This window comes from Macaca nemestrina, chromosome 20 (genome assembly GCF_043159975.1).
Source record: "Macaca nemestrina isolate mMacNem1 chromosome 20, mMacNem.hap1, whole genome shotgun sequence".
Taxonomy (NCBI): Eukaryota; Metazoa; Chordata; class Mammalia; order Primates; family Cercopithecidae; genus Macaca; species Macaca nemestrina.
The window spans coordinates 16,768,802-16,796,752 of record NC_092144.1 but is presented as its reverse complement, the minus strand read 5'-3'; the positions used below and the strand labels follow the sequence as shown (position 1 = coordinate 16,796,752).

Here is a 27,951-nt window from a genome sequence, read left to right as displayed (position 1 = left end):
AAAAAAAAAAAATCTGTAACCTGTATCACAAAGCCTTCATATCCTTCAGATATAAAGAGTTATTAGATATCAATAAGAAAAATACAAACACTCCCGAAAAGTAGAAAAAAGCTATGAAAAGGCAATTCACTGAAATTAAAAAAAAAAAAAAAAAAAACTACAAACATGTAAACGGTTAAGCAACATATTTGGATTTTGTTTTTTGAGACAGGGTCTCACTCCCACTGCCCAGGCTGGAGTGCAGTGGTGATTGCACCTTGACTTCCCAGGCTCAGGTAAATCTCCCATCTCAGCCCAGCTTTTATTTATTTATTTATTTATTTTTATTTGGGCTGGTCTCGAACTCCTTGGCTCAAGCATTCCACTTGTTTCAGCATCCCAAAGTTCTGGGATTACAGGCATGAGCCACCACTCCCAGCCGCTAATTTTGTATTTTTCGTAGAGACGAGGTCTCACTATGTTGGCCAGGCTGGTCTTGAACTCCTGAGCTCAAGCGATCTGCCTGCCTCAGTCTCCCAAAGTGCTGGGATTACAGGTGTGCACTACCGCGCCTGGCCATAATAAATGTATTTGTAAGTTCAATTTAGTCAAATAAATTCAAAATAAAATAATGAGATTTCTGTGTGTGTCTAATTGGCATAGCTTTTTTCTTTTTATGAAAAGTCCTAGTGTTTAGAAAGGATTTGGAGGCTGGACATAGTGGATCACTCCTGTAATCCTAGCACTTTGGGAGGCCGAGACAGGAGGATTGCTTGGGTCCAGGAGTTTGAGACCAGCTTGGGCAGCATAGAGAGACCCTGTCTCTATTATTAAAAAAAAAAAAAAGGCTGGGCGCTGTGGCTCAAGCCTGTAATCCCAGCACTTTGGGAGGCCGAGACGGGCGGATCATGAGGTCAGGAGATCGAGACCATCCTGGCTAACACAGTGAAACCCCGTGTAAAATACAAAAAAAAACTAGCTGGGCGAGGTGGCAGGTGCCTGTAGTCCCAGCTACTCAGGAGGCTGAGGCAGGAGAATGGCGTAAACCGGGGAGGCAGAGCTTGCAGTGAGCCGAGATCGCACCACTGCACTCCAGCCTGGGCGACAGAGCGAGACTCCGTCTCGGAAAAAAAAAAAAAAAATTAGACCAGGTGCAGTGGCTCACACCTGTAATCCCAGCACTTTGGGAGACTCAGGCGGGCAGATCACTTAAGGACAGGAGTTCGAGACCAGCCTGGCCAACATGGTGAAACCCCATCTCTACTAAAAATACAAAAATTAACTGGGCACACTGGTAGGCGCCCAAAATCCCAGCTACTCGAGAGGCTGAGGCAGGAGAATTGATTGAATCTGGGAGGCTGAGGTTTCAGTGAGCCAAGATCCTGCCACTGTACTCCATCCTGGACAACAGAGCAAGACTCCGTCTCAGAAAAAACAAAAAATTAAAATAAAGGCTTGGAGAAAATTCACAAATAAATGCTGCTGCTCGGAGTATAAAATGGCAGTTTTCTGGAGGTGCAGGGGTTACAAAAGCCTAAAGATGGCTCATCTGTTTTGGCCCAGAAATTCCACTTGTAGACATTTATCCAATAGAAACAAGATAGGTGTGAGTGAAGATTCAGCTCCGGAATGTTCCTTGAGAAGGCGGTGGGCAGAGTGGCTGGATCTGGGCACCAGAGCCCGGCTGCCTGGGACAAGTCCCTCCTTCCCACTCAGCCTCAGTTTCCTCATCTGTATAATGGAAAATGAACAGACATCAAAAATCAGACATGTCAGATGCCTGGCATGTAATAAGTGCTTAAAAAATCAGAGTTAATAGAAATGTTGGCTGGGCGCAGTGGCTCATGCCTGTAATCCCAGCACTTTGGGAAGCCAAGCCAGGTGCCTGACTTCCCCATCACCTGAGGTCAGGAGTTCAAGACCAGCCTGGCCAACATGGTGAAACTTCATCTCTACTAAAAATACAAAAATTAGCTGGGCACGGTGGTGGGCGCCTGTAATCCCAGCTACTCGGGAGGCTGAGGCATGAGAATCACTTGAACCCGAGAGGTGGAGGTTGCAGTGAGCCAAGATCGTGCCATTGCACTCCAGCCCAGGTGACAAAAGCGAAATTCCATCTCAAAAAATAAAAATAAAAATAAAGAAATGTAGGCTGGGCGCAGTGGCTTACGCCTGTAATCCCAGCCCTTTGGGAAGCCGAGGCAGGCAGATCACCTGAGGTCAGGAGTTTGAAACCAGCCTGGCCAACATGGTGAAACTTCTAAAAATACAAAAATTAGCCAGGCGTGGTGGTGGACGCCTGTAATCCCAGCTATTGGGGAGGCTGAGGCAGGAGAATCGCTTGAACCTACAAGGTGAAGGTTACAGTGAGCCAAGATGCTGCCACTGCACTCCAGCCTGGCGACAGAGCGAGACTCTGTCTTGAAAAAGAAAAAGAAGGCCGGGCGCGGTGGCTCAAGCCTGTAATCCCAGCACTTTGGGAGGCCGAGACGGGCGGATCACAAGGTTAGGAGATCGAGACCATCCTGGCTAACAGGGTGAAACCCCGTCTCTACCAAAAAATACAAAAAGCTAGCCGGGCGAGGTGGCGGGCGCCTGTAGTCTCAGCTACTCGGGAGGCTGAGGCAGGAGAATGGCGTGAACCCGGGAGGCGGAGCTTGCAGTGAGCTGAGATCCGGCCACTGCACTCCAGCCTGGGCAACAGAGCGAGACTCCGTCTCAAAAAAAAAAAGAAAAAGAAAAAGAAGGCCGGGCGTGGTGGCTCAAGCCTGTAATCCCAGCACTTTGGGAGGCCGAGACAGGTGGATCACGAGGTCAGGAGATCGAGACCATCCTGGCGAACACCGTGAAACCCCGTCTCTACTAAAAAATACAAAAAACTAGCCGGGCGAGGTGGCGGGCGCCTGTAGTCCCAGCTACTCGGGAGGCTAAGGCAGGAGAATGGCGTAAACCTGGGAGGCGGAGCTTGCAGTGAGCTGAGATCCGGCCACTGCACTCCAGCCCAGGCTACAGAGCGAGACTCCGTCTCAAAAAAAAAAAAGAAAGAAAAAGAAATGTGTAAGCAGTCAAAAGATGAAAGGGTGAAGGATAGGAAGGAAGGTTCTCGGAAAAGGAGCTAAAAGCAGCTCCTAAACCTCCCGGACAAAGGTGAGGGGCACCAGGTGAGGCTACCCTGGTGGACAGCCCTCTGTTGAAGTGACAAACACATATACTTTAAATTCTGAGGTTTCCCATTGCGGGATTTGCCCACAGGAACCTGCACTTGCAAAAACAAAACAAAACAAAACTAAAACAAAACAAAAACAAGTATGTACAAGATCATCCCCTGCGGCACTGGCTGTTAATATGGAAGACTAGAAACCAAATGCCCGTTGGTTCTGGTTAGATTCAGGAACCCATCTACAATCCCTCACATCCAATTGCAAATCCTTAAATATTCTGACACTCAGAAGTTTGTATTTGTTTGTTTTTTTGAGACAAGGTCTCTCTCTGTGGCCCAGGCTAGAGGGCAGTGGTGCTGTCATAGCTCAATGCCGCCTCCATCTCCAGGGCTCAAGCAATCCTCCCATCTTGGCCTCCTGAGTAGCTGGAACTACAGGTGCATTCCACTACACCCAACTAATTTTTAAAATATTTGTAGAGATGGGGTCTTGCTATGTTGTCCAGGCTGGTCTCAAACTCCTAGGCTCAAGCAATCCACCTATCTTGGCCTCCCAGAGTGCTGGGATTACGGGTATGAGCCACTGTGCCCGGCCTTAGAAGTCTTTCTAGGACTGGGCTGGGCACGGTGGCTCACACCTGTAATCCCAGCACTTTTGGGAGGCCGAGGTGGGTGGATCACTTCAGGTCAGGAGTTCAAGCCCAGCCTGGCTAACATGGTGAAACCCCATCTCTACTAAAAATACAAAAATTAGCCAGGCGTGGTGGCAAGTGCCTGTAATCCTAGCTACTCTGTAGGCTGAGGTGGGAGAATCACTGGAACCCCAAGGGGGAGGCTGCAGTGAGCTGAGATTGTGCCACTGCACTTCACCCTGGGAAACAGAGGGAGATTCTGTCTCACCAAAAAAAAAAAAAAAAAAAAAAAAAAAAGAAGTGTTTCTAGGACTGTTTAACTATTTATCCAAGTTAGTGTAAATATCAATGAGTTTCTCTGTCCCAGATCAGCTAGGAAGTATATTAGTTAGCTATTGCTGCATAAAAAAATTGTCCCCCAAATTATGCCCATCTTACAAGCTCTTGCTGGTGGTAAACCTAAGGCTCCCATCACTACAATCTCCCTTTCCAAGTTGGCAACAGGAAGTAGCCATTGGGAGATGCCCCCTAAATCCTGGGATTAGATGGGATACAGAAGCTGGGTGTGGTGGCTCACATCTGTAATCCCAGCACTTTGGGAGGCTGAGGCAGTCAGATCACCTGAGGTCAGGAGTTTGAGACCAGCCTGGCCAAAATGGTGAAACCGCATCTCTACTAAAAATACAAAAATTAGCCGGGCATGGTGGCATGTGCCTGTAGTCCCAGCTACTCTGGAGGCTGAGGCAGGAGATTCACTTGAACCTGGGAGGAGGAGGTTGCAGTGAGCTGAGATTATGCATTCCAGCCTGGGCGACAGAGCTAGACTCTGTCCCAAAAAAAAAAAAAAAAAAAAAAAAAGAGAGAGAGAGAGAGAGAGAAGAGAGATGGGACACAAATTCACCACAATCTCAGCTCCCAAGGGCTGAGCTCACATGCATGTCACAGCCTGGGTTTAGAGGGTTCCTCTGTAGCTCAGACACACTCCACAACTTCCCACTGCATTTGTTCTCAAGCTTGGCCAGCCTGGCTGGTTAAGGAGATGAGGTATATTCTGTTCCATCCATGAACCCACATGCACGACAATCCCATACACCCCATGTGGGCCCCCACCTCCCACCCCCAGCCATCACTGGCATGTTTCAGAAGCCTGTGGAGTTCCCCACCTGCTCCCTCCTGTTCCCATGGGACCTCCAAGCAGCCGTCCAGAGTGCAGGATACATCATTGGCACCAAGGGTCTTTTTCAGTTCTGAAATGAGATGAACTCTTGGACATACCTGGGGAATCCCAGGCATCAAGGGGCTTCCGTGCATTTTCCCAGAGAGACTATGAATGTCTCAAGCAGAAATCCTAAACAGGTGGCTCACATAGACCCTCTCTTCAAGCCCACACCCATGGCAGACATTGCTAACCGATCCCTGCACCCTTCACCAAGCCTAGACACTGCCAGTCCCACCTCCCAACATGCTGCTCTAGGCAGACATCACAAATCAGTATCAGGATGGACCCACTTAAGGACACATAAAATCTCTAGGAAGAGAAACTCATTGAGGTCACCTGTTTCTGGATTTAATTCTGCAGTCAGAAAATAGGTTTCTTTTTCCTATTTAAAACTTCTACTATTTTAAGGAAGCTCTGTTTTTCTTATTTGGATGCTCATAGACACATCCTCTCCCTCATTCCCTGGCTCCCAAGAACCCACCATCTATGGGGGTGTCTCCCAACTCTCTGACCTCATCTTTTTTTTTTTTTCGAGATGGAGTCTCGATGTGTCGCGCAGGTTGGAGTTCAGTGGCGCAATCTCAGCTCACTGCAAGCTCCGCCTCCTAGGTTCATGCCATTCTCCTGCCTCAGCCTGCCGAGTAGCTGGGACTACAGGTGCCCTCCACCACGCCCAGCTAATTTTTTGTATTTTTAGTAGAGACGGAGTTTCACTGTGTTAGCCAGGATGGTCTTGATCTCCTAACCTCATAATCCGCCCACCTTGGCCTCCCAAAGTGCTGGGATTACAGGCATGAGCCACCGTGCCTGGCTGATCTCACCTATTTAAATTTTTTTTTTTTTTTTTGAGACAGAGTCTAGCTCTGTTGCCCAGGCTGGAGTGCAGTGGTGCGATGTTGGCTCACTGCAACCTCTGCCTCCCAGGTTCATGCAATTCTCCTGCCTCAGCCTCCCGAGTAGCTGGGACTACAGGCATGCGCCACCACACCCAGCTAATTTTTGTATTTATAGTAGAGACAGGGTCTCACCATGTTGGCCAAGCTGGTCTCAAACTCCTGACCTCCAGTGATCCACCTGCCTCGACCTCCCAAAGTGCTGGGATTATGGGCGTAAGCCACCGTGCCCAGCTGCTGACCTCACCTTCTATGTCTGTTCTTCTTCTTTCCTTCAAATGAGGGCTCTTTGAGATTCCTTTCTGTTCTCCACACACCTTCCCTGGCTTGTGGCCCCCTCACCTTCACTTAGTGACACCTGAAGCCCAACACCTCTGACACCTCCAGCTCCCACCTCCACCTCCCTCCTAGTCTCTGTCCCTTTGGCTGCTGCCCCTGCTCTGGCCTGTCGCTTGTTCCCAGAACCGGGGCCTCAGCCTCCTCCCTCACTTCCAGTCTGGCTTCTGTTGACCTCTGCTCACCCACCCTCCATGGCTCCCCATTGCCTGCACAATAAATCTAAATTCCTCTGCCTGCCATTCAAAGCCCTGCACGTCTTCCAGAAGCCTCCAGCCTCCCACTCCGTGCCCTTGTGCTGGCTGCATGGATGCTGACATTCCCTGAATCCCCACTGCATCCCGTTCACCCCCCAATCAGTGCACACATCTCAGTGATCATGGGCATTAAGTAATTCATGAATGAACTCAGGAAGCAGGAGGGAGAAAGATGTTTCTGAAGCTCCTTCCCAGCTCAGGAGCTCCTAAGAGGCCAACTCCAATTCTGGAAACCTCTAGGGCCTCAATGCCAGCCCAGAGAAAAACAGGGAGTGGTTGTTAAATGAATAAATTTAAATGTCTATCCGTAGTTTGTTGGTTTTAAGATGGAGTCTCTCATGCTGGTAATCCCAGCACTTTGAGAGGCTGAGGCAGGCAGATCACGAGGTCAGGAGTTCGAGACCAGCCCAGCCAACATAGTGAAACCCCCGTCTCTGCTAAAAATACAAAAATTAGCCAGGTATGGTGGCATGCACCTGTAGTCCCAGCTACTCGGAGGCTGAGGCAGGAGAATGGCTTGAACCCAGGAGGTAGAGGTTGCAGTGAACCGAGACCACACCATTGCACTCCTGCTTGGGTGACAGAGTGAGACTCCGTCTCAAAAATAAAATAAAAAATAAAAGATGGAGTCTCGGCCAAGCGCAGTGGCTCACGCCTGTAATCCCAGCACTTTGGGAGGCTGAGGGGGGAGGATCACAAGGTCAGGAGTTTGAGACCAGCCTGACCAACATGGTGAAATCCCATCTCTACTAAAAATACAAAAATTAGCTGGGCGTGGTGGCATATGCCTGTAGTCCCAGCTACTCGGGAGGCTGAGGCAGGAGAATCGCTTGAACTCAGGCGTCAGAGGTTGCAGTGAGCCAAGATCATTCCACTGCACTCCAGCCTGGGCAACAGAGCGAGACTCTGTCTCAAAAAAAAAAAAAAAAGACATAGTCTCGCTGTGTCGCCAGGCTGCAGTACAGTGGCGCAATCTTGGCTCATTGCAACCTCCACCTCCTGGGTTCAAGCGATTCTCTTGCCTTAGCCTCCCGAGCAACTGGGACTACAAGTGTGTGCCATCATGCCCGGCTAATTTTTTATATTTTTAGTAGAGATGTGGTTTCACCATATTGGGCAGGCTGGTCTCAAACTCCTGACCTCAAGTGATCTGCCCACCTCAGCCTCCCAAAGTGCTGGGATTACAGGTGTGAGCCGCCACACGCAACCTGTATTGGTAGTTTTTGAACTCTGCCTCCTTCTTCTCATCCTGAGAACTCCTATACATCCCTCACAGCGCCAATCCAATGGCCCTTCCTTCAGAGAGTATCCATCCCTGCCCTTCTGAGCTCCTCTACCCTGGACCCCCTCTGGCCAAGTCCTGACTTAAGGTCAAATGGCAAGTAGTAACAGGAAGTGAGAGTCGATGGGGCCCTGGTGGGGCTCAGTACATACAGGCAGGGGACGCCAGACTCCTCTGAGCCACGGCAGGGCAGGACTCACCTCGGTCAATCCTCTGCAGCAAGCACCCCCGGATGACGTCCTCATAGATGCCCTCAGTGGTCAGAGCCTGGCTGCCCATGGCAAGGACATCCCCCTCGAACTCAGGCAGCTCCTGGAACCATGTTGGGTTAGGGGCTCGGCTGGAGAGGAGGGCCCCTCTAGAGGCCTACAACACAGGTTTCTGCCCTAGCCCTGGGCCCGATTAGCTGTGGGGTTGGGGGCAGGGGTTGGGCCTCAGTTTCCTTATCTTTATTTTTAATTTTTTTTTTTTATTTTAAAAATAAACAGGCCGGGCGCGGTGGCTCACGCCTGTAATCCCAGCATTTTGGTTGGCTGAGGCAGGCAGATCATGAGGTCAAGAGTTCAAGACCAGCCTGACCAACATGGTGAAACCCCGTCTCTACTAAAAACACAAAAATTAACTAGGCGTGGTGGCGGGTGCCTGTAATCTCAGCTACTTGGGAGGCTGAGACCGGAGAATCGCTTGAACCTGGGAGGCGGAGGTTGCAGTGAGCCAAGATCACACCACTGCACTCCAGCCTGGATGACAGAGCAAGACTCTGTCGAAATGAAATGAAATGAAATGATTAGTCTCGCTCTGTCACCCAGGCTGGAGTGCAGTGGCGCAGTCACAGCTCACTGCAGCCTCGACCTCCCAGGCTCAAGCGATCCTCCCACCTCAGCCTCCCAAGTAGCTGGGACTACAGGCGTGCACCACTACACCCGGCGAATTCTTGTATTTTTTGTAGAGATGGGGTCTCGCTATCCCAAAGTGCTGGTATTACAGGCATGTGCCACCACGCCTGGCCTCAGTTTCCTTATCGTTGAAATGGACTCAGTGGCCCATATTCTCTAGCATTGTGGAAAGGATTCATGGGATTAATTAGGCGCAGCAAATCACACCTCACAGGGAATAGTACGAGTGTCTCAACTGGGACTTCCCCAACTCCCAGCCACTTCCTCTAGAGGATTCTGTTTGTGCCCATGTCAGACACCCACCTGGTGCCCATGAGCCCTGTGTGCCCAGGTACCTAGGACTCCCCCTGACCTCCTTCCCACTCTCCCACTCACTGACATGGCCCGTGCCTTCATTTCACAGGGAGAGCCTTCCTAACCCTCTGGTAACTCCCTACCCAACCCTTATCCACACTCTCCATCTGCCTCCTCCCTCCACTGATGCCCATGTCACCTGGTGATATGTGATGTATGGGACCCATCCCAGCTCTTCCATGGCAGACACAGGGTAATGAGCCCCGTCATAGATAAAGCAGAGGGCATCGTGGCAGCCCAGAAAAGCCACCTGACCCAGCTCCAGGGCTCAAGGTATGGAAGTCCCGTTTTTTGAGACAGGCCCTTGCTCTGTTGCCCAGGCTGGAGTACAGTGGTGCGATCCTAGCTCACTGCAGCCTCAACTTCCTAGGCTCAATTGATCCTCCCACCTCTTGGCCTCCGGAGTAATTGGGACCACAGGCACATGCCACCAGGCCTGGCTAACTTCTGTATTTTTATAGAGATGGAATTTCACTGTGTTGTCCAGACTGATCTCCTGGCCTCAAGCAATCCCCCTACTTTGGCCTTCCAGAGTGCTGGGATTAAGGCGTGAGCCATGGCACCTGGTCAAATGGTCGCCAATGATCAAAGAGTATTCTTTTTTTTCTTTTTTCTTTTTTTTTTTTTTTTGACACAGAGTTTCACTCCGTCACCCAGGTTGGAGTGTAGTGGCATGATCTTGGTGCATTACAACCTCCCCGTCCCAGGTTCAAGTGATTTTCCTGCCTCAGCCTACTGAGTAGCTGGAATTACAGGTGCCCGCCATCACGCCCGGCTAATTTTTCGTATTTTTAGTAGAGACGGGGTTTCACTATGTTGGCCAGGCTAGTCTCGAACTCCTGACCTTGTGATCCGCCCTCCTTGGCCTCCCAAAGTGTTGGGATTACAGGCGTGAGCCACCGCGCCCGGCCTCAAAGAGAATTCTTGCCCACTTTACGTGGATGCATGGTGATGCTGTCAGACCCACCTGCACACTTCCCATTAACTCACCTTTTTGCAGCTTGGCTCGAGTTGGCTCAGCACAAAAGGTAAAAAGATGCAGAGACCCCAGCCTCGGATGAACCTCCTCTGCGCCAACCCGCTGTCCGATTCGAATTTCTGCACAACATACCCAGCGGCGCCTCTGTTCAGTGTTCAACCATCTGAGCACCCAGGCCCACTGCCACTCCGTGCCACCCCGTACCCACAGATCACACCTTCAGCACGCGCCCCCTGACTCTCTCCAGCCTCTGGGCAGCCTGGTCACAGTTGAGGGCCATGGTCAGACACTGGTCAGCCAGCTGCAGGAAGGTGGCCACAGCGTCAGCTATGAGCTGTAGGAGGAGATGCCGTGATGACCCCAGAATCTGTGCTCCAGCCTCCTGGGCCCCACTCCAGCCCAGCTGACCCCTTCTCAGCATCCAGCCTGCCCCAACCAGCCACCTCTGTCCAACCTCCTCCTCCTTGTCCCAGGAAACACCTTTCCCCTCCTCTCAGGACCTGGGGATTGTCTAGTCTGTGGGGGATTATGTGCAAAAGGGTAGAAAGCCCCCTCCCTCTGGGGGATGGTGCCAGGGTGCCTAGAATGGAGACCAGAGAGCCAGCCAGAGTTCAGCCTCCTCTGTTGAGCACTTTTGTGCGGTGCACAAACTGAACAACTGTGCCAGGTGGTACTAGATCATCTCTCTGTCTTCTTCTGTCACCATGTCCAATAGCAGGTCCCACCTCAGACTTCAAAACACTTCTTGCTTCTCCCCACTGACATCCCCCATCCTGGTGCAGGCCTCCCCCCTGCCTCCTCTATTCCTGCCCCCAACAGCCTGTGCTCCCTACGGCAAGCAGAGCTTCCTAAACCTTAAATCCAGCCATGCCCTCCCCCTGTTCATATACCTGCTCTGGCTCCCCATTGCCCTCAGGAAAGAGCTCACCCCTTAGCCCCACACTCAAGGCACTGTGCCATCTGCCCATCCATCTCATCGGCCTATCTTCCCATTTCTGAAAAATTGCTCCACGTTCCCCAAATGCAGACAAGCGCTCTCAACACTATTCACTTGGGACTGGTGGCAGCCCCATTCCTCCCACTGCTGTCCCATGTTGGAAGTCCCCTCCTCCTGAAAGTCCTGTCAACCCCAGAGATGGATCAGGAACATCCTTGGCTCTCTCTTTACGTCCCGCCCCAGCTCTGTCCACCACATGTGGCTGCTGCCTGGTCACGGGCTCATGTCCCCATGAGACTGGCAGCCCCACCGAGTTGTCTCAATCACTGTGGTCTCTCTAGGACACATTTAGCGGGGGTTCAGTGGAGGCTGTCTTCACAGCCTGGCCTCCTCCCAGCCTCCTGCTCACCCTCACCTGCTGTGCAAGATCTTGGGCCCCAAACACGAGGCTCTGCATCCCCAGAAAGCCAAACGGTGCTGCCAGCTGCCCCAAGCGCCCGTGGCTCCGTTCGGCCTCACGGTAGCATGTCTGCATCAGTGCCAAGTCCCATGGCATCTCTCCAAATGAGTAAACCTGTGCTCCCGGAAGCAGTTTTGGGAGGAAAATGCCGTCAGCTGATTGCAAAGGGCCAAGGACCCCATAGCCGATTCACCAAAGGAGAAATACAAATGAAAACACATTCCACCTCAGTTGTCACCAAAGAAACTCATAATAAAGTAGCGGTGGGCCAGGCGTGGTGGCTCATACCTGTAATCCCATCACTTTGGGAGGCGAGGCAGGTGGATCACTTGAGGTCAGGAGTTCGATACCAGCCTGGCCAACATGGTGAAACCCCATCTCTACTAAAAATACAAAAATTAGCCAGGTGTGGTGGTGTACACCTGTACTCCCAGCTACTCAGGAGGCTGAGGCATGAGAATTGCTTGAACCCGGGAGGTTGCAGTGAGCCAAGATCACACCACTGCACTTCAGCCTGGGCGACAGAATAAGACTCTGTCTCTAAAATAAAATAAAATAAAATAAAGTAAAATAAGTTGCAGTGAGGCATGGTGTCATGGACATAAAATGATAAAACCTAAAAAAACTATAACAAGCGATGCTGGCACAATTGAGAGGAAATGAGCACATTTCCTGGCTCTGGATCTATGAATACCACCTCATGTTCTCTCTGTGCTGGGCCCTGGGGCTGCAGATATGGAATACTCTAACCCAGTCTCTGCTTACAAATTAGGGGAGACAGAGTATAGAAATCACCCACAGTGGCTGGGCGTGGTGGTTCAAGCCTGTAATCCCTGCATTTTGGGAGGCCGAGACGGGCGGATCACGAGGTCAGGAGATCGAGACCATCCTGGCTAACATGGTGAAACCCCGTCTCTACTAAAAAATAAAATAAAAAAATAAAAATAAAAATAAAAAAAAAATTAGCCAGGCGTGGTGGCGGACGCCTGTAGTCCCAGCTACTCAGGAGGCTGAGGCAGGAGAATGGCATTAACCCGGGAGGCGGAGCTTGCAGTGAGCTGAGATCCGGCCACTGCACTCCAGCCTGGGTGACAAAGTGAGATTCCGTCTCAAAAAAAAAAAAAAAAAAAGAAATCACCCACAGTGGTATGAAAGTGAGGCTGTGATAGGAGAAGCACAGGCTACTATAAGACATAGAGGGGACCAGGGACAGTTCTTGGAGAAAGTGATTAGGAAATGGAGGCTTAAGAATGAGTTGAAGGCTGCCTGGCACATAGTAGGTGCTACTGTATGTATGTATGTATTTCAGGTGCTACATGTATATCAGATGCACTGAAGTGACCTGCCTTGAACAGAATTCTCTGGGTTGTTGCCCTGCAGGGGAATGGGAGGAGGAGTTTGGGGGGATGACCTCAGACTGATTTTGCTAAATTGCCACTCTTCTCATCCAACTCCTTTCGCCTCACGTTTTAAACTGTGCTCCACGGCCAGTGTTGTGGCTCACGCCTTAATCCCAGCACTTTGGGAGGCCAAGACAGGCAGATCGTTTGAGCCCAGGAGTTTGAGACCAGCCTGGGCAACAAAGCAAGACCCCCATCTCTACAAAAAAATTAAAAAATTAGCTGGGCATGGTGGCGTGGACCTGTATTTCCAGCTACTTGGGAGGCTAAGGTAAGAGAATCGATTAAGCCCAGGAGGTCAAGGCTAGAGTGAGCTAAGATTGTGCCACTGTTGGCCGGGCGCGGTGGCTCACGCCTGTAATCCCAGCACTTTGGGAGGCCGAGGTGGGCGGATCACAAGGTCAGGAGATCGAGACCACGGTGAAACCCTGTCTCTACTAAGAATACAAAAAATTAGCCGGGCACGGTGGCGGGCGCCTGTAGTCCCAGCTACTCGGGAGGCTGAGGTAGGAGAATGGCGGGAACCCGGGAGGCGGAGCTTGCAGTGAGCCGAGATCGCGCCACTGCACTCCAGCCAGGGGGACAGAGCGAGACTCCGCCTCAAAAAAAAAAAAAAAAAAAGATTGTGCCACTGCACTCCAGCCAAGGTGATAGAGCGACACCCTGTCTCAAAAACAAAAAACAAACAACTGTGCTCCAGTGACCATAGCATGGCGATGGGTCCACAATAAGTAAAAAGCAGCCTAGAACAAATTCAGAGAAGATTTTCAACAGGAAAGACTCAAATTAACACATCACCCTCTGGCTCACTGAACCCCTACCCACGGGAGCTCACCTCCCTGCGCAGCCGCGTGCCCGAGGGGCTCTGGCGCAGGCGGCGGGACAGTCGGTCCATGCCTTGAGCCAGGAGGGTCCGCACCGCCTCGAGCGACGCTTCCACGGTGCGCAGCAGGGTCTGCACGACCCGGGGCAGCTGCGGGTCCACCTCCCGGCGCAGGCACGACTCGAGCGGTCCCCTGATATCCGCTGGGAGTGGAAGACACTGGTCTGGAGTCCGCTCCGCAAGGTGCCTCACAGATGGGGATGTGCAGGGGCCCTAGTTCAGTAGGGCGAGGGGGACGCGAGTAGGGACGCTGAGCGCCCTCTTCTACCCATTGTGATGATGAGAAAACAGCCTCGGAGGGGCGGGCCGAGTCAGGATTCCCACCTGGGTCTTTGTAGGGGCCACCTTGGCCCACCCTGCCCATGTATCAGCCTTTACCCCTGCCCCTCCTCCGCTGTTCTACTTCCCAGGCCAGCCCACTCGCTTTGGCCCGGCTTAGGGCCTCAACTCCTGCAGCCTCAGCCTCAAGGCCACGCCTATCCCCCGCTGAGGCCCCTCCCTTTTTGTATCCACGCAGCCCCCTCAGGACCTGGTGTCCTCGGGATAGACTCTAGGCCCCGCCCCCAGCGCCTCGCCCACAAAGACCACGCCCACTGTCTCGCCTAGGTCCCGCCCCTTCCCCCCCTTTCCCTTCCACATCCTATGCTTGGCCCAGCTCCTCTCTGACCACGCCCCTTATTTCACACAAGGCCTAGCCCATTATTCGCTTAGGTCACGCCCCTTTTTCCCCAGCATTGCCTCGCCCCTCCCAGCCCAGGTCCCGCCCCCGGGTCTCACTCCGCAGTCGCCCCGCCACACGCGCCCGCTGCCTCAGTAGCTGGTCCACGTCTGGGCGGATCGTCTTCTCCAGGGATGCAAGCAGCTCGTCCTTTTCCGGCTGGAAGGCGCGGAGCCCGGCGGAGGCCCCGGCCAGGACAGCTGCGTGAACGGCGTCTAGAAGCTGCACAGACCGGTCGAGGGGACCCCACGCAGGACAGGAGTGCGGGACAGAGCCGAGACACGGGGCGGGGATGGGGGTCGGAGAGACCAGGAGAGAGTTTAGGCGACAGTCGTGGGAGGGGAACCCGAGCGCCCGGATCCCGCCCCCTGTCCCAGGTCCGGACGCAGGGCAAACCTCGGTCCAGGCCCAGGCACGGGCGCGGCCTGATCCCCGCAGGCCAGGAAGGGTCTGGGCTCGCAGCGCGGGAAGTTGCTCCCGCATCAGCACCGCGGTCAGCACCTGCGGGAGAGGGGGCCATGGGCGCCGCGTTCGGCCGGGAGGGGGCCTGGGGGTCCCGGGTGCGGCCTCGCGGGGCACTAACCTCGGCGTCTGAGCCTAGGGTCACGTCGTCGTCGCCAAAGTGGCCTTGGTGCTGCCGGTAGAGTCGGACGGCGTCCAGGAAGGCCCGGGCAGCAGGGGCCTGGCTTCGCTGCAGGACTGAGAGGGGCTGCTCCTCAGTGCCTGCTGGTAGCTCCCCTGCCTGGCTTCCCTGCCTGGCTCCCCATGGCCCGGGGAGGAAGCTCTCTGCCTGGCCAGGTCCCCAACACCCAAGTCTTACCCATCTCTGGAACTTTGCGTAGGCAGTGCCGTCCACAGGGAACACATTCCCCCAGGACCACCAACTTTATTCAACTTAGAAGGAATCCTCTACTGGCAGCCACAGTCCCTTGACCTGCAGTTCAGGCCATACATACTGCAGCCACTAGCTGCTCCTCTAGTTGCATCGTTTGTGAGGTCAACAACCTGCCCAACTGTGTGTGTCAGTCCTACATTTTTCTTTCTCTTTCCCTTCCTTTCTTCCTTCCTCTCTCTCTTTCTTGCTTTTCCTTCTCTTTCTTTTCTTTTTCCTTCCTTCATTTCTTTTTCTTTGTTTTCTTCTCTCTCTCTCTCTCTCTCTCTCAAATGGGGGGTATCTCTGTTGCTCAGGCTGAAGTGCGGTAGCATGATCATAGCTCACTGCAGCCTCCAAGTCCGAGGCTCAAGTGATCCTCTCACCTCAGCCTCCTGAGTAGCTGAGACTACAAGTGCATGCCACCATGCCCAGATAATTTTTGTATTTTTTGTAGAGATGGAGTTTTGCCATGTTGCCTAGGCTGGTCTTGAACTCTTGGTGTCAAGTTGGAAGTTGGGATTACAGGCGTGAGCCACTATGCCTGACCTATTCCCCGTCTTCACTTGGCTGGCCCTTCATCTTTTTTTTTTTTTTTTTTTTTTTTTGAGACAGTCTCGCTCTGTCACCCAGGCTGGAGTGCAGTGGCGCAATCTCGGCTCACTACAAGCTCTCTGCCTCCTGGGTTCACACCATTCTCCTGCCTCAGCCTCCCGAGTAGCTGGGACTACAGGCACCTGCCAGCATGCCTGGCTAATTTTTTGTATTTTTAGTAGAGACGGAGTTTCACCATGTTAGCCAGGATGGTCTCGATCTCTTGACCTCGTGATACTCCCACCTCAGCCTCTCAAAGTGCTGGGATTACAGGCATGAGCCACCGTGCCCGGGGGCTGGCCCCTCATCTTTTACAGACCTCAGCTTCCCCTCATCTGGGAAGCCTGCTCTAACCCCCATCCCCCAGGCTGAGCTCCCATAGAACCCTGTGTGTCTCTGTTAACAGCCCTAGTCACTCACAACTGCCTGGGGTTCCTTCCGGCTCCGCCAACAACCCATTTTCTTTTCTTTCTGTCTCTGTGTGTGTGTGTGTATGTGTGTGTGTGTGTGTGTGTGTGTGTGTGTGTGTGTGTGTGATGGAGTTTTGCTCTTGTCGCCCAGGCTGGAGTGCAGTGGCGCGATCTTGGCTCACTGCAGTCTCCACTTCCCAGGTTCAAGTGATTCTCCTGCCTCAGCCTCCCAGGTGGCTGGGATTACAGGTGCCTTCCACCATGCCCAGCTAATTTTTGTATTTTTAGTAGAGACAGGATTCTGCCATGTTGTCCAGGCTTGTCTAGAACTCCTGACATCGGGTGATCTGCCTGCCTTGGCCTCCCAAAGTGCTAGAATTACAGGCATGAACCACCACACCTGGCCTAACAATCCATTTTCTGGGTAAGGAAAGTGAGGCCTGAAGAGGTCCCAAGCCAACAGAGGCTGAGCTGTCTGACCCCAGACCATTAGCCTCACAAATGTCTGACCCGTCCTGAGACCCACCTGTGCCCCGAAGCCGGATGCCACCCTGCAGGGCCAGCCTCCAGGCATGCTGTGCCTCCCTGGTGGCTGCAGAGAAGCAGAGGTGCCGGCGGAAGGGGTGCTGCAGGAACAGCGGGAAGCTCACAGGCACTTCCAAGAGGGAGTCAGGCTCTTCCTGAGTATGGTCTCCTGAAAACAAACAGGAGGTCGCATCTTCTAGATGTTCATTCACTAGGAGAAAATACCCCTGAAATGCATACAACTGTCCCTGGCATGGGCAGTTGCTTGATAAATAGGAGCTGCACCATGATACTTGCCCCCGTCCTTATTCCAACAGCACTGGGCGGGGCACAGTTTGCGGGGAATCAGGGTCACCTTCTTCCATTGTATTCCCAAGGCAGACATCACCAATCCATCCCAGCATTGTTTTCCAACCTCAGCATTCTTTTTTTTTTTGAGACGGAGTCTCGCTCTGTCGCCCAGGCTGGAGTGCAGTGGCTGGATCTCAGCTCACTGCAAGCTCTGCCTCCTGGGTTGATGCCATTCTCCTGCCTCAGCCTCCCGAGTAGCTGGGACTACAGGCGCCCGCCACCTTGCCCGGCTAGTTTTTTGTATTTTTTAGTAGAGATGGGGTTTCACCGTGTTAGCCAGGATGGTCTCGATCTCCTGACCTCGTGATCCACCCGTCTCGGCCTCCCAAAGTGCTGGGATTACAGGCTTTAGCCACCGCGCCTGGCCTGAGCCCAGCTTTAAGTGGGGTTTTGGAGTCAGTCAGGCCCGAGTTCCAACCTGACCAAACCACTTTCATTTTCTTTCTTTCTTTTTTTTAACAAAAGGGACAGGGTCTCACTATGTCACCCAGACTCGTCTAGAACTCCTGAGCTCAAGCGATCTGCCCGCCTCAGCCTCCCAAAGTGCTGGGATTACAGGTGTGAGCCACTGTGCCCAGCCTGGCCAAGCTACTTTCTAGCTCTACGACTAGGGCACACGTTTCCATGAGCTGTGATTTTCCTGCCCAAATGGGGTTAACAGTAATACCGATGACCTAGAATTATTGATGAGACAAAATAAGTGAATTCAGCTTTGGTTAATTTATTTGGGGGCCAGCTGCGGTGGCTCATGCCTGTAATCCCAGCACGTTGGGAGGCCGAAGTGGGAGGATCCCTTGGGCCCGGGAGTTCCAAACCAGCCTGCACAGGTATTTTTTATTAAAAACATAAATAAATGAAAAGAAATATTTAGGGTCTCCTAAGTCTCCAATGTTTTGTTCCACTTTCCAGGATGATATACACAGACTGTGATAAAACCCAACAATCCAGGCCGGGTGAGGTGGCTCCTGCCTGTAATCCCAGCACTTTGGGAGTCCGAGGCAGGTGGATCACTTGAGGTCAGGAGTTCGAGACCAGCCTGGCCAACGTGGTGAAACCCTGTCTCTACTAAAACACAAGAATTAGCAGGGTATGGTGGTGGGTGCCTATAGTCTCAGCTACTCAGGAGGCTGAGGCAGGAGAATCACTTGAGCCTGGGAGGGGGAGGTTGCAGTGAGCAGAGATCACACCCTGCACTCCAGCCTGGGTGACAGGGCAAGACTCTGTCTCAAAAAAAAGGAAGAAAAAAAAAAAAACAAAAAGAAGAAGAAGAAGAAAAGAAAAGAAAAAATCAATAATCCAGAAGGTAGAAGCTCCTGGTCATCTCAGCCTTCGAGCCTCAGCCCCCAGAGACGATAATGACTGTTAATAGCTTAGGAGACATTTCTCCAGATTCTAAAATCTGCACAAGGCAGGAGCTCGAGACCATCCTGGCTAACACGGTGAAACCCCGTCTCTACTAAAAAATATATAAAAAATTAGCTGGGCGTGGTGGCGGGCACCTGTAGTCCCAGCTACTCGGGAGGCTGAGGCAGGAGAATGGCGTGAACCCGGGAGGCAGAGCTTGCGGTGAGCCGAGATCATGCCACTGCACTCCAGCCTGGGCGACAGAGCGAGACTCCATCTCAAAAATAAAATAAAATAAAATAAAAATAAAAATAAATAAATAAATAAATAAATAAATAAATAAATAAAATCTGCACGAAACTGAGTGAGGTGCATATCTGTGACAAGATGGGTTTTTCTGCCTTGGAACTGGCCACTTCGCTCCTTGATACATCTGGGACACTTTCAGTGGCTAAGTTTTGCTTCCTTTTATTTATTGTTTTTAAATTTTAATTTATTTTCATTTTAGAGATGGAGTCTCCCTCTGTCACCCAGGCTGCAGTGCAGTGGTGTGATCATAGCTCACGGTGGCCTCAAACTCCTAGGCTCAAGTGATCCTCCCACTTTGGCCTCTCAAAGTGCTGGGATTGCAAGTGTGAGCCACCTGGCTTTTTTTTTTTTTTTTTTTTTTTTTGACAGAGTCTTGCTCTGTCTCCCATGCTGGAGTGCAGTGGTGCGATCTTGGCTCACTATAACCTCTGCCTCCCAGGTTCAAGCAATTCTCCTGTCTTAGACACCCGAGTAGCTGGGATTATAGGCGTGCACCACCACGCTCGGCTAATTTTTGTATTTTTAGTAGAGACGGGGTTTTGCCCTGTTGGCCAGGCTGGGACCTCAGGTGATCCGCCCGCCTTGGCCTCCCAAAGTACTGGGATTACAGGCATGAGCCACCACACCCGGGCATGCATTTATTTATTTATTTATTTATTTATTTATTTATTTATTTTTTAAATAGAGACAGGGCCTGGCTTTGTTGCCTAGGCTGCTGGAGTTAGTGGTGTGATCATAGCTCACAGTAGCCCCTAACTCCTGGGCTCAAGTGATCTTCCCGCCTCTGCCTTCTGAATAGCTGGGACTACAGGCACATGCCACCACACCTAGCTAATTTTATTTTTTAAAATGTTTGTGGAGATGGGGGGGGTCTCACTATGTTACCCAGGCTGATCTAGAACTCCTGGCCTCAGGGGATCCTCCTGTCTCCACCTCCCAAGTACCTGGGACTACAGGCACATGCCACCGCAGCCAGTTCACTGTTCATTACCAAGGGCCAGGCCATAATTTATTTAATCAACCCTCAAGAGATGGGTATTTGGGCAGATTCTGATGTTTTGAGCAGCATCAACATCTCAGCAGACTACATCTTTGTGTCCTTTGACAGCAAGATAGCTTTTAGGTGAAGCAGAGGGTGCGATTCTAGCTCTGCCCTTGACTGTGTGACAATCCTCAGCCTCAATGTCCTTATCTGTGAAATGGGGTAGTTAGCGATGGGGTTCACCTGCTGGGCAGACATTATGAGATAGTGCAAGCCCAGTGCTGAGTACTTGCCAGGCACATGCCTGGAATTATTCCTTCTCTAATCCCTCCTTTCCCCTCCCCTCCCCTCCCTTCCCCTCCCCTCCCCTCCCTTCCTCTCCCTTCCCCTCCCTTCCCCTCCCCTCCCCTTCCTTTCCTTTCCTTTCATTTTTTTGAGACAGAGTCTCACTTTGTCTCCCAGGCTGGAGTGCAGTGGTACGATCTGGACTCACTGCAACCTCTGCCTCCTAGGTTCAAGCGATTCTCCTGCCTCAGCCTCCTGAGTAGCTGGGATTACAGTCTCACGCCACCATACCTGGCTACCTTTTGTATTTTTAGTAGAGACAGGGTTTCACCATGTTGGTCAGGCTGGCCTCATGAAGTCTCCTCGTGACCTCAAGTGATCCACCTTCCTTGGTCCCCCAAAGTGCTCAGATTACAGGTGCATGTCATTACACTGGCTACTTTTTGTATTTTTAGTAGAGATGAGGTTTCACCATGTTGGCCAGGCTAGTCTTAAACTCCTGACCTCAAGTGATTCACCTGCCTCGGCCTCCCAAAGTGGTGGGATTACAGGCATGAGCCACTGTGCCCAGCCTATTGTTTTTAATTGTTTTTTTTTTTTTTTGAGACGGAGTCTCGCTTTGTTGCCCAGGCTGGAGTGCAGTGGTGCGATCTCAGCTCACTGCAAGCTCTGCCTCCCAGGTTCACGCCATTCTCCTGGCTCAGCCTCCTGAGTAGCTAGGACTACAGGTGCCCGCCACCACACCCGGCTAAGTTTTTGTATTTTTAGTAGAGACAGGGTTTCACCGTGTTAGCCAGGATGGTCTCGATCCCCTGACCTCGTGATCCGCCCACCTCAGCCTCCCAAAGTGCTGGGATTACAGGCGCAAGCCACTGCGCCTGGCCGTTTTTAATTGTTTTTGTTATTGTTTTTGGAAGTGGGGTTTCACTCTATTGCCCAGGCTGGAGTGCAGTGGGACAATCTCAGCTCACTGCCACCTCCACTTCCCAGGCTTAAGCGATCCTCCCACCTCCGCCTCCCGAGTAGCTGGGACTACAGGCATGAGACACTGCACCCATCCCAGATTTGGCTGTTTTTATCATTTGCTATTTCGATTCTGGTCCCATGACCTAACTCTCCCTCTCACCCTTGCAAGAGTGTTTGTTTGTTTGTTTTCCAAAGCGGGGATGCTCACCTGGGGCAACGCTGACCCCCAGGAGACACTTGGCAATGCTGGAGACATTGGTGGTTGTCACACCCAGGGTGGGGGCTGCTGCTGGCATGGAGTGGGGTGGAAGCCGGGGATGCTGCTTAACGCCCTGCTGTACACGGGACACCCCCACCGCAGAGAATGATCTGGCCCCACATGTTAATGATCCTGGGGCGGAGAAACCTGTTCCTGGGAACCCCGGGACTCTTACCCAAGGAGTCCGGGCAGAGAGCGTCTAAAAGGCGGAGATATTCTCGCTGGGAAGTCAGGAGTGTGTATCCCGTCAGGGCTGTGGAGCCAAGGGGGTGACCCCCGTTTTCATATTCCTACAAAAGGCACCCAGAGAACCAACATGGGACAGGTCTGAACGGTGGCTTCTGTGTCCCAACTGTACTATCAAGGGAAGATTTCAGATGAGCTGAAAAATCCTCTGCCCCTCCCCACTCCTCCCTCCCTCTCCTTTCCTCCATTCCTCCCTGTCTTTTTTTTGTTTTTGAGATAGAGTCTCGCTCTGCCGCCCAGGCTGGAGTGCAGTGGCATGATCTCAGCTCACTGCAACCTCCGCCTCCCGGGTTCAAGCGATTCTCCTGCCTCAGCCTCCCGAGTAGCTGGGACTACAGGCACCCATCACCACACCAGGCTAATTTTTGTATTTTTAATTGAGACGGGGTTTGGCCACATTGGCCAAGCTGGTCTTGAACTCTTGACCTCAGGTGATCCACCCCGCCTCGGCCTCCCAAAGTTTTGGGATTACAGGCATGAGCCACTGTGCCCAGCCCTAGGTTTTGTATTTTTAGTAAAGATGGAGTTTCACCATGTTGGCCAGGCTGATCTTGAACTCCTGGACTGAAGGGATCCATTCACCTCAGCCTCCCAAAGGGCTGTTATTACAGGCATAAGCCACCAGGCCCAGCTCTCCCTCCCTTTTTTTCCCTCCTCTCTCCATCCATCCTCCCTCTGTCCCCATAACTTCCTCCCTTCCTCCCTCCTTCCCTTCCTTCCTCCTGTTCCTGCCCTCTCTCTCCCTCCTTCCCTTTCCCCTTTCCCTTTTCCCTCCCTTCCTCCCTCAGTCCCTGAGCTCCCAGCACCCACTGACTCCCCACGTGCCGGGCCAGTCCCAAGTGCTGTCTGAAGACCCTCTTGTTGAACCCTCAAAGCCCTACGTGGTGTGAAACATCATCATCCCATTTCACAGAAGTGAAAACTGAGTTTCAGAAAGGTAGTGATCGCTCCAAGCTCCCCAGCCAGAAAACAGAGCGGTCAGAGGCATGACTTGCAAAGGCTCCAAGAGGTTGAAACCACAGCTCTGATACTACGATCCTATCCCTGGCCTGGGTGTCAGTTTACCTACGCAGCACAGCAGGGGATGGGACGAGATGGTTGCCTATGACAGGCCAGACACATAGCGGCCCAAGATTCATCCTGGGTGATTGATAGAGGTGTGGCTATGCTGAGAGATGGACCCCACAAACCTCGAGGCTGGTGGGAGTGGGAAGGAAGGGCCCAGAAGCAGAAAGACCACGTGCCAGTCACGCACCTCCTTGTGGCTGAACCACTCCAGGCGGCCGTCCCCACGCAGGACACAGAAGATCGGCTGCCACCGGGGTGGGTGGCCCCGAAGCTGGGTCAGGGGTCCTCGGTGCTCACGGACTTGGGGCAGCTTCTGCAGGAGGAGGGACCAGTGGGTGTCAGGGGGCTGTGGGTTGATGTCCCTGTGGCCTGACCACCCAGACAGCTCCCGTTATATCCTGGGGTGATGCTCAGGTCCCGTGATGCCACAGAATGGACAAGGAGAGTCCCAGGCGGGAAGGGGCTCTCTGTCCACAGCTCCTGGAGTCCCCCGCCCTAGGTGGGCACAGCTGGGAGGTGGGGCGTTCCAGAGAGGCAAAAAATCTCAGCCTGGATTGGAGCGTGGGACCAAGCATTAGTAATAAGCATGGATCCCAGGTTCAAATCACACCTCTGCAGTGTGACCTCGGGCAGGCCATTTGGCCTCTCTGTGCTTTAGTTTCCTCATCGGTCAAAGACCCGTCTACCAAGAGGGTGAACACTGAGTGAGTTGTGTGGGGCACGCAACTTCATGGCTCCGGAGACGTCTGGAGGCCAGGTGCAGTGGCTCACGCTTGTAATCCCAGCACTTTGGGAGGCTGAGGTGGGGAGATCACTTGAGTTCAGGAGTTTGAGACCAGCCTGGTCAACCTGGTGAAACCCCATCTCTACTAAAAATACAAAAATTACCCAGGCATGGTGGCGGGTGCCTGTGGTCCCAGCTACTCGGGAGGCTGAGGCACGAGAATCGCTTGAACCTGGGAGGCGGAGGTGGCAATGAGCTAAGATGGCTAAGATGGCCACTGCACTCCAGCCTGGGCAACAAAGCAAAACTCAATCTAAAAAAAAAAAAGTTACTCCATTCCACATCATGATATGCTAATTTGTTTGGAGTCTTCTATCTCCCATCAGATTGTGAACCCCAGAGGTTACGGCAAGATCTATCCTTGTCACTGGACAAGGGCTGTGTGTCCTCATGCCCAGCCCATGATGTGGCATGAATTACACGCTCAGTGAAGTTTTTTTTTTTTTTTTTTTTTTTTTTTTTTTTTTTTTTTGTGTGTGTGTGTGTGTGTGTGTGTGTGTGTGTGTGTTTTGACAGAGTCTAGCTCTGTCACCCAGGCTGGAGTGCAGTGGTGCAATCTGGGCTCACTGCAACCTCCACCTCCCAGGTTCAAACGATTCTCCTGCCTCAGCCTCCCGAGTAGCTGGGACTACAGGTGCGCACCACAGGGTCTGGCTAATTTTTTTTTTTTTTTGTATTTTTAGTAGAGATGGAGTTTTGGGGTTTCACCATGTTGGCCAGGCTGGTCTTGAACCCCTGACCTCTGGTGATCCGCCTGCCTCAGCCTCCCAAAGTGCTGAAATCACAGACGTGAGCCACCTTGCCTGGCTTCTCAGTGAATGTTTATTCAAACAATGAATATTTAAAGTCACCCTATGGCAATGGCAAAGGTCTGAGGTTGGAAGCATGGCCTAGGGAGGGCTTCTCCAGGACCCTCTCCCCACACTCAAACGTCCTCCGCCCCTCCAACACCCACTTTGCTGCGTAGCAACTGGCTTCCAGCCGGCTCCTGAGGGCCCAGCTCTCGGGAGATCTGCCGCAGGATAGACGCTGCCAGCTGCCCGCGGTAGCAGGGCAGGAAGTTCCTCATCAGGGTGTCCACCTGACCTGCAGGGACAAGGAGACAGTGAACCCAGCAAATTGAATCTGCCCAGGAGACCTGCTTGGGGAGGGCAAAACAGACAGGGAAGCCACCTGGGGGCTCCTACAGTCATCCTGAGCTGCCGGACAAGTTGTCACCAAATTCCATTCACCCTTCACCCTCCGTGCCTCTTTCCATCCATCTGGCTGGATGAGGGAGCTTCTTTATTTTTATTTTATTTTATTTTATTTTTGAGATGGAGTCTTGCTCTGTTTCCAGGCTGGAGTGCAGTGGCACGATCTCGGCTCACTGCAACCTCTGCCTCCCAGGTTCAAGCAATTCTCCTGCCTCAGCCTCCCGAGTAGCTGCGACTACAGGCGCCCGCCACCACGCCTGGCTAATTTTTGTATTTTTAGTAGAGATGGTTTTGTTGTTGTTGTTGTTTTGATACAGTCTCACTCTGTTGTCAGGCTGGAGTGCAGAGGCACTATCACAGCTCACTGCAACCTCCACTTCCTGGGCTCAGGTGATTCTCCCATCTCAGCCTCCCAAGTAGCTGGGACTACAGAGACTACAGGTGCCCACCACCACGCCTGACTAATTTTTCTATTTTTAGTAGAGATGAGGTTTTACCATGTTGCTCAGGCTGGTCTTGAACTCCTGGGTTCCTTTGCTTATCTTGTCGTTTTTTGTTTTGTTTTGTTTTTTGTTTTTTTTTTTTTGGAGACAGGGTCTCTGTTCCCCAGGCTGGAGTGCAGTGGCGCAATCTCAGCTCGCTGCAGCCTTGACCTCCTGGGCTCAAGTGATCCTCCCACCTCAGCCCTACTCCAGTAGCTGGGATCTTGCGCACGTGCCACCATGCCCAGCTAATTTTTTTTTTTTTTAAATTTTTGTAGAGACAAGGTCTTGCTGTGTTATCCAGGCTGGTCTCAAACTCCTGGTCTCAAGTGATCCTCCCACCTTGGATTCTCAAAGTGCTGGGAATACAGGTTGAGCCACACCTTCACTGAGAGCTCATGTACCATGTAAGCATATGGTTTGCTGAGCTTTGACACAATCACACATCCGTGAGACCCTCACCACAATCAAGACAATGAGCGGATCCATCACACCCAAAAGTGGCCCCATATGCTTTACCCGGGGAGCTTTTCAAAAGCTTTTAAAGCTCCAAAGCACACAAGGGGACTTTCTGTGAGTGATGGAGGTGTCCTGTATCCTGATCTATCTAGGAAGTAGTCACATGGGTGACAAGCTCTTTGAGCTGTTGCCCTAAGGCGTGTACACTTGACTGTACATAAAACATACTTCCATTCTGCTGCCCGGAATGTGGACCCAATGGCTGGAGCTCCAGTGGCCATTCTGTGCCATGAGGCTCTTGGACACAGGAATCCACACATGGCAGAGCCATGAGATGGAAGGACTTCAGGTGTCTTTTACTAGCCTGCCTGCCTCCACACCTCTCAGTTTGAGAAAAAGAAAAAAAAAAAGTCCTTATCTTGTTTAAGCCACTATTGGGGAAAAAAAAATTCCCAGTGCTACATAGAGTAACTCTTTGAATCCTTACAATGCCCCCATGAGCTAGGTATTGTTGCTATCTCCATTTTACATATAAGAGAATGAAGCCCAGGGAGGTGCAGTCACTTACCAAAGGGCACACAGCAAATGAGGGAATGACCAGGGTGTGAATGTGAATTGTTTCTTTGCAAGATACATCACTGGCCTTAGCACATGCTGTTTCTCCTGTCCAAAATGTTCTTCTAGTATCTCCTTCCTACCAATGCCATCACATCCCTCCAGCCCCGACTTGACCATTGTCTCCTCGGCGGGCAGTCACCCACCTCTGCTCTTCTCCACACTCGAGGAACATGTGAGCTCTCTCCCATCATTCTCACCACACATTTTGGGTCATGACTTGACCCAAAACCAAAAAAGCACTGTTCCAAGCTGCTGCATAGAATGTAGACCCAATGGTTGGAGCTCCAGCAGCTGTTCTGTGCCATGAGGTCACCTTGGGCACAGAAGCCCCACATAGCAGAGCCATGAGATGGAAGGTGTTTAGGCCATGAGCCTGCAAGGGTAAGGACAATACCAACCCCACAATGTCCCCAGCGCCCAGCACAGGTGGTCACCCCGCATATGAGGACAGAGGGACCTGAATGGCACTGAATCTGGCACTGGCCCCTCTTAGTCTCAAATTGGGAACTGAGCCTCCATCCCCAGGGTCCTGCTGAGGGGCCTGCTGGTCCCTGCCCACTCAGGAAGACATCCCTCAGGGCCTGGCTGGGTCTGGGACACCCTCCACTTGGCCCCATGCCTCCCACTTGAACCGCTGCCCTAAATCAGGTCACCGGATTTACCAAATAAAAATAGAAGACACAGGCTGGGCACAGTGGCTCACACCTGTAATCCCAGCACTTTGGAAGGCTGAGGCGAGCAGATCACCTGAGGTCAGGAGTTCAAGACCAACCTGGCCAACATGGTGAAACCCCATCTCTACTAAAAATACAAAAATTAGTCAGGCGTGGTGGCACATGCTTGTAATACCAGCTACCTGGGAGGCTGAAGCAGGAGAATCGCTTGAATCCTAGAGGTGGAGGTTGTAGTGAGCCAAGATTGCACCACTGCACTCTAGCCTGGGCAACAGAGGGAGACTCCATCTCAAAAAAAAAAAAAAAAAAAAAAAAAAAAAGATAAAGGGGTAATCGGTTTTCAGCATAAGTGTGCACGATGCAAAATTTGGGATATACTTATACTAAAAATAAGATGCAGGCCAGGCACAGTGACTCTCACCTGTAATCCCAGCATTTTGGGAGGTTGATATGGGAGGATCGCTTGAGCTCAGGAGTTCAAGACCAACCTGGGCAACATAGTGAGACCCTGTTTCTACAAAAACAAAAATAAAAAAATTAGCCAGATGTGGTGGTGCACGCCTGTGGTCCCAGCTATTCGGGCTGAAGTGAGAGGATCACTCAAGCCCACAAGTTCAAAAGCAAACTGGGCAACATAGGGACACCCTGTCTCTATTTAAAAATAATAGTAATAAAAAAAAAAATAATTAGCTGGGCATGGTGGTGCACGCCTGTGGTCCCAGCTACTTGGGAGGTGGAGGTGGGAGAATCGCTTGAGCCCAGGAGGACAAGGTTGAAGTGAGCCATGATCATACCACTGCACTCCAGCTCAGGCAACAGACAAGATCCTGCCTCAACAATAACAAAAGATTCACTATGAGAAATTTACATTAAGAAGGCATCCTGTGTGTTTGACAGTCCTAGGTCTGAACTCCAACCCCATCTGCTGCATGGAGCATGTGGACCCAATTGCTGGAGCCCCCGCTCACCCGGACTCCCACCCCGTCCCCACCCCGGCTGCTCACCCCTTAGGTGCTGCTGCTGCTGCTTGTCCAGAGGGCTCGAGGGTCGCCCGCCCATGCTGCTGCCGTCTCCTGGTGCTTCCCTTCCCCTCCCTATGACCACCGCCTGCGTTCCTCGGTTCAGGGGCACCTGGGTGGCGGG

The 27,951-nt window shown here is 52.0% G+C and overlaps 1 protein-coding gene across 7 annotated transcripts; it reads right to left on the bottom strand.

The window, feature by feature from the left end:
- On the bottom strand, positions 1 to 27,951 carry NIBAN3 (niban apoptosis regulator 3). 7 transcript variants are annotated; one of them, XM_071086712.1, is made up of 15 exons: positions 27,813 to 27,951; positions 24,335 to 24,465; positions 22,783 to 22,908; positions 21,457 to 21,571; positions 16,787 to 16,954; positions 14,969 to 15,084; positions 14,782 to 14,886; positions 14,445 to 14,607; positions 13,620 to 13,810; positions 11,340 to 11,498; positions 10,205 to 10,321; positions 9,999 to 10,106; positions 7,959 to 8,070; positions 4,935 to 5,018; positions 1 to 1,710 (listed from the first exon to the last, which is right to left on the bottom strand). In XM_071086712.1, the coding sequence occupies exons 1-15, from the start codon at positions 27,865 to 27,867 to the stop codon at positions 1,598 to 1,600; spliced, it is 1,863 nt and encodes a 620-aa protein (XP_070942813.1). In that variant the 5' UTR covers positions 27,868 to 27,951; the 3' UTR covers positions 1 to 1,597. The 7 variants fall into 7 exon arrangements, with proteins under 7 accessions (XP_070942813.1, XP_070942812.1, XP_070942807.1 ...); XM_071086711.1 differs by having other exon boundaries at positions 14,445 to 14,886; XM_071086706.1 differs by having other exon boundaries at positions 10,205 to 10,288; positions 14,445 to 14,886; positions 27,813 to 27,935.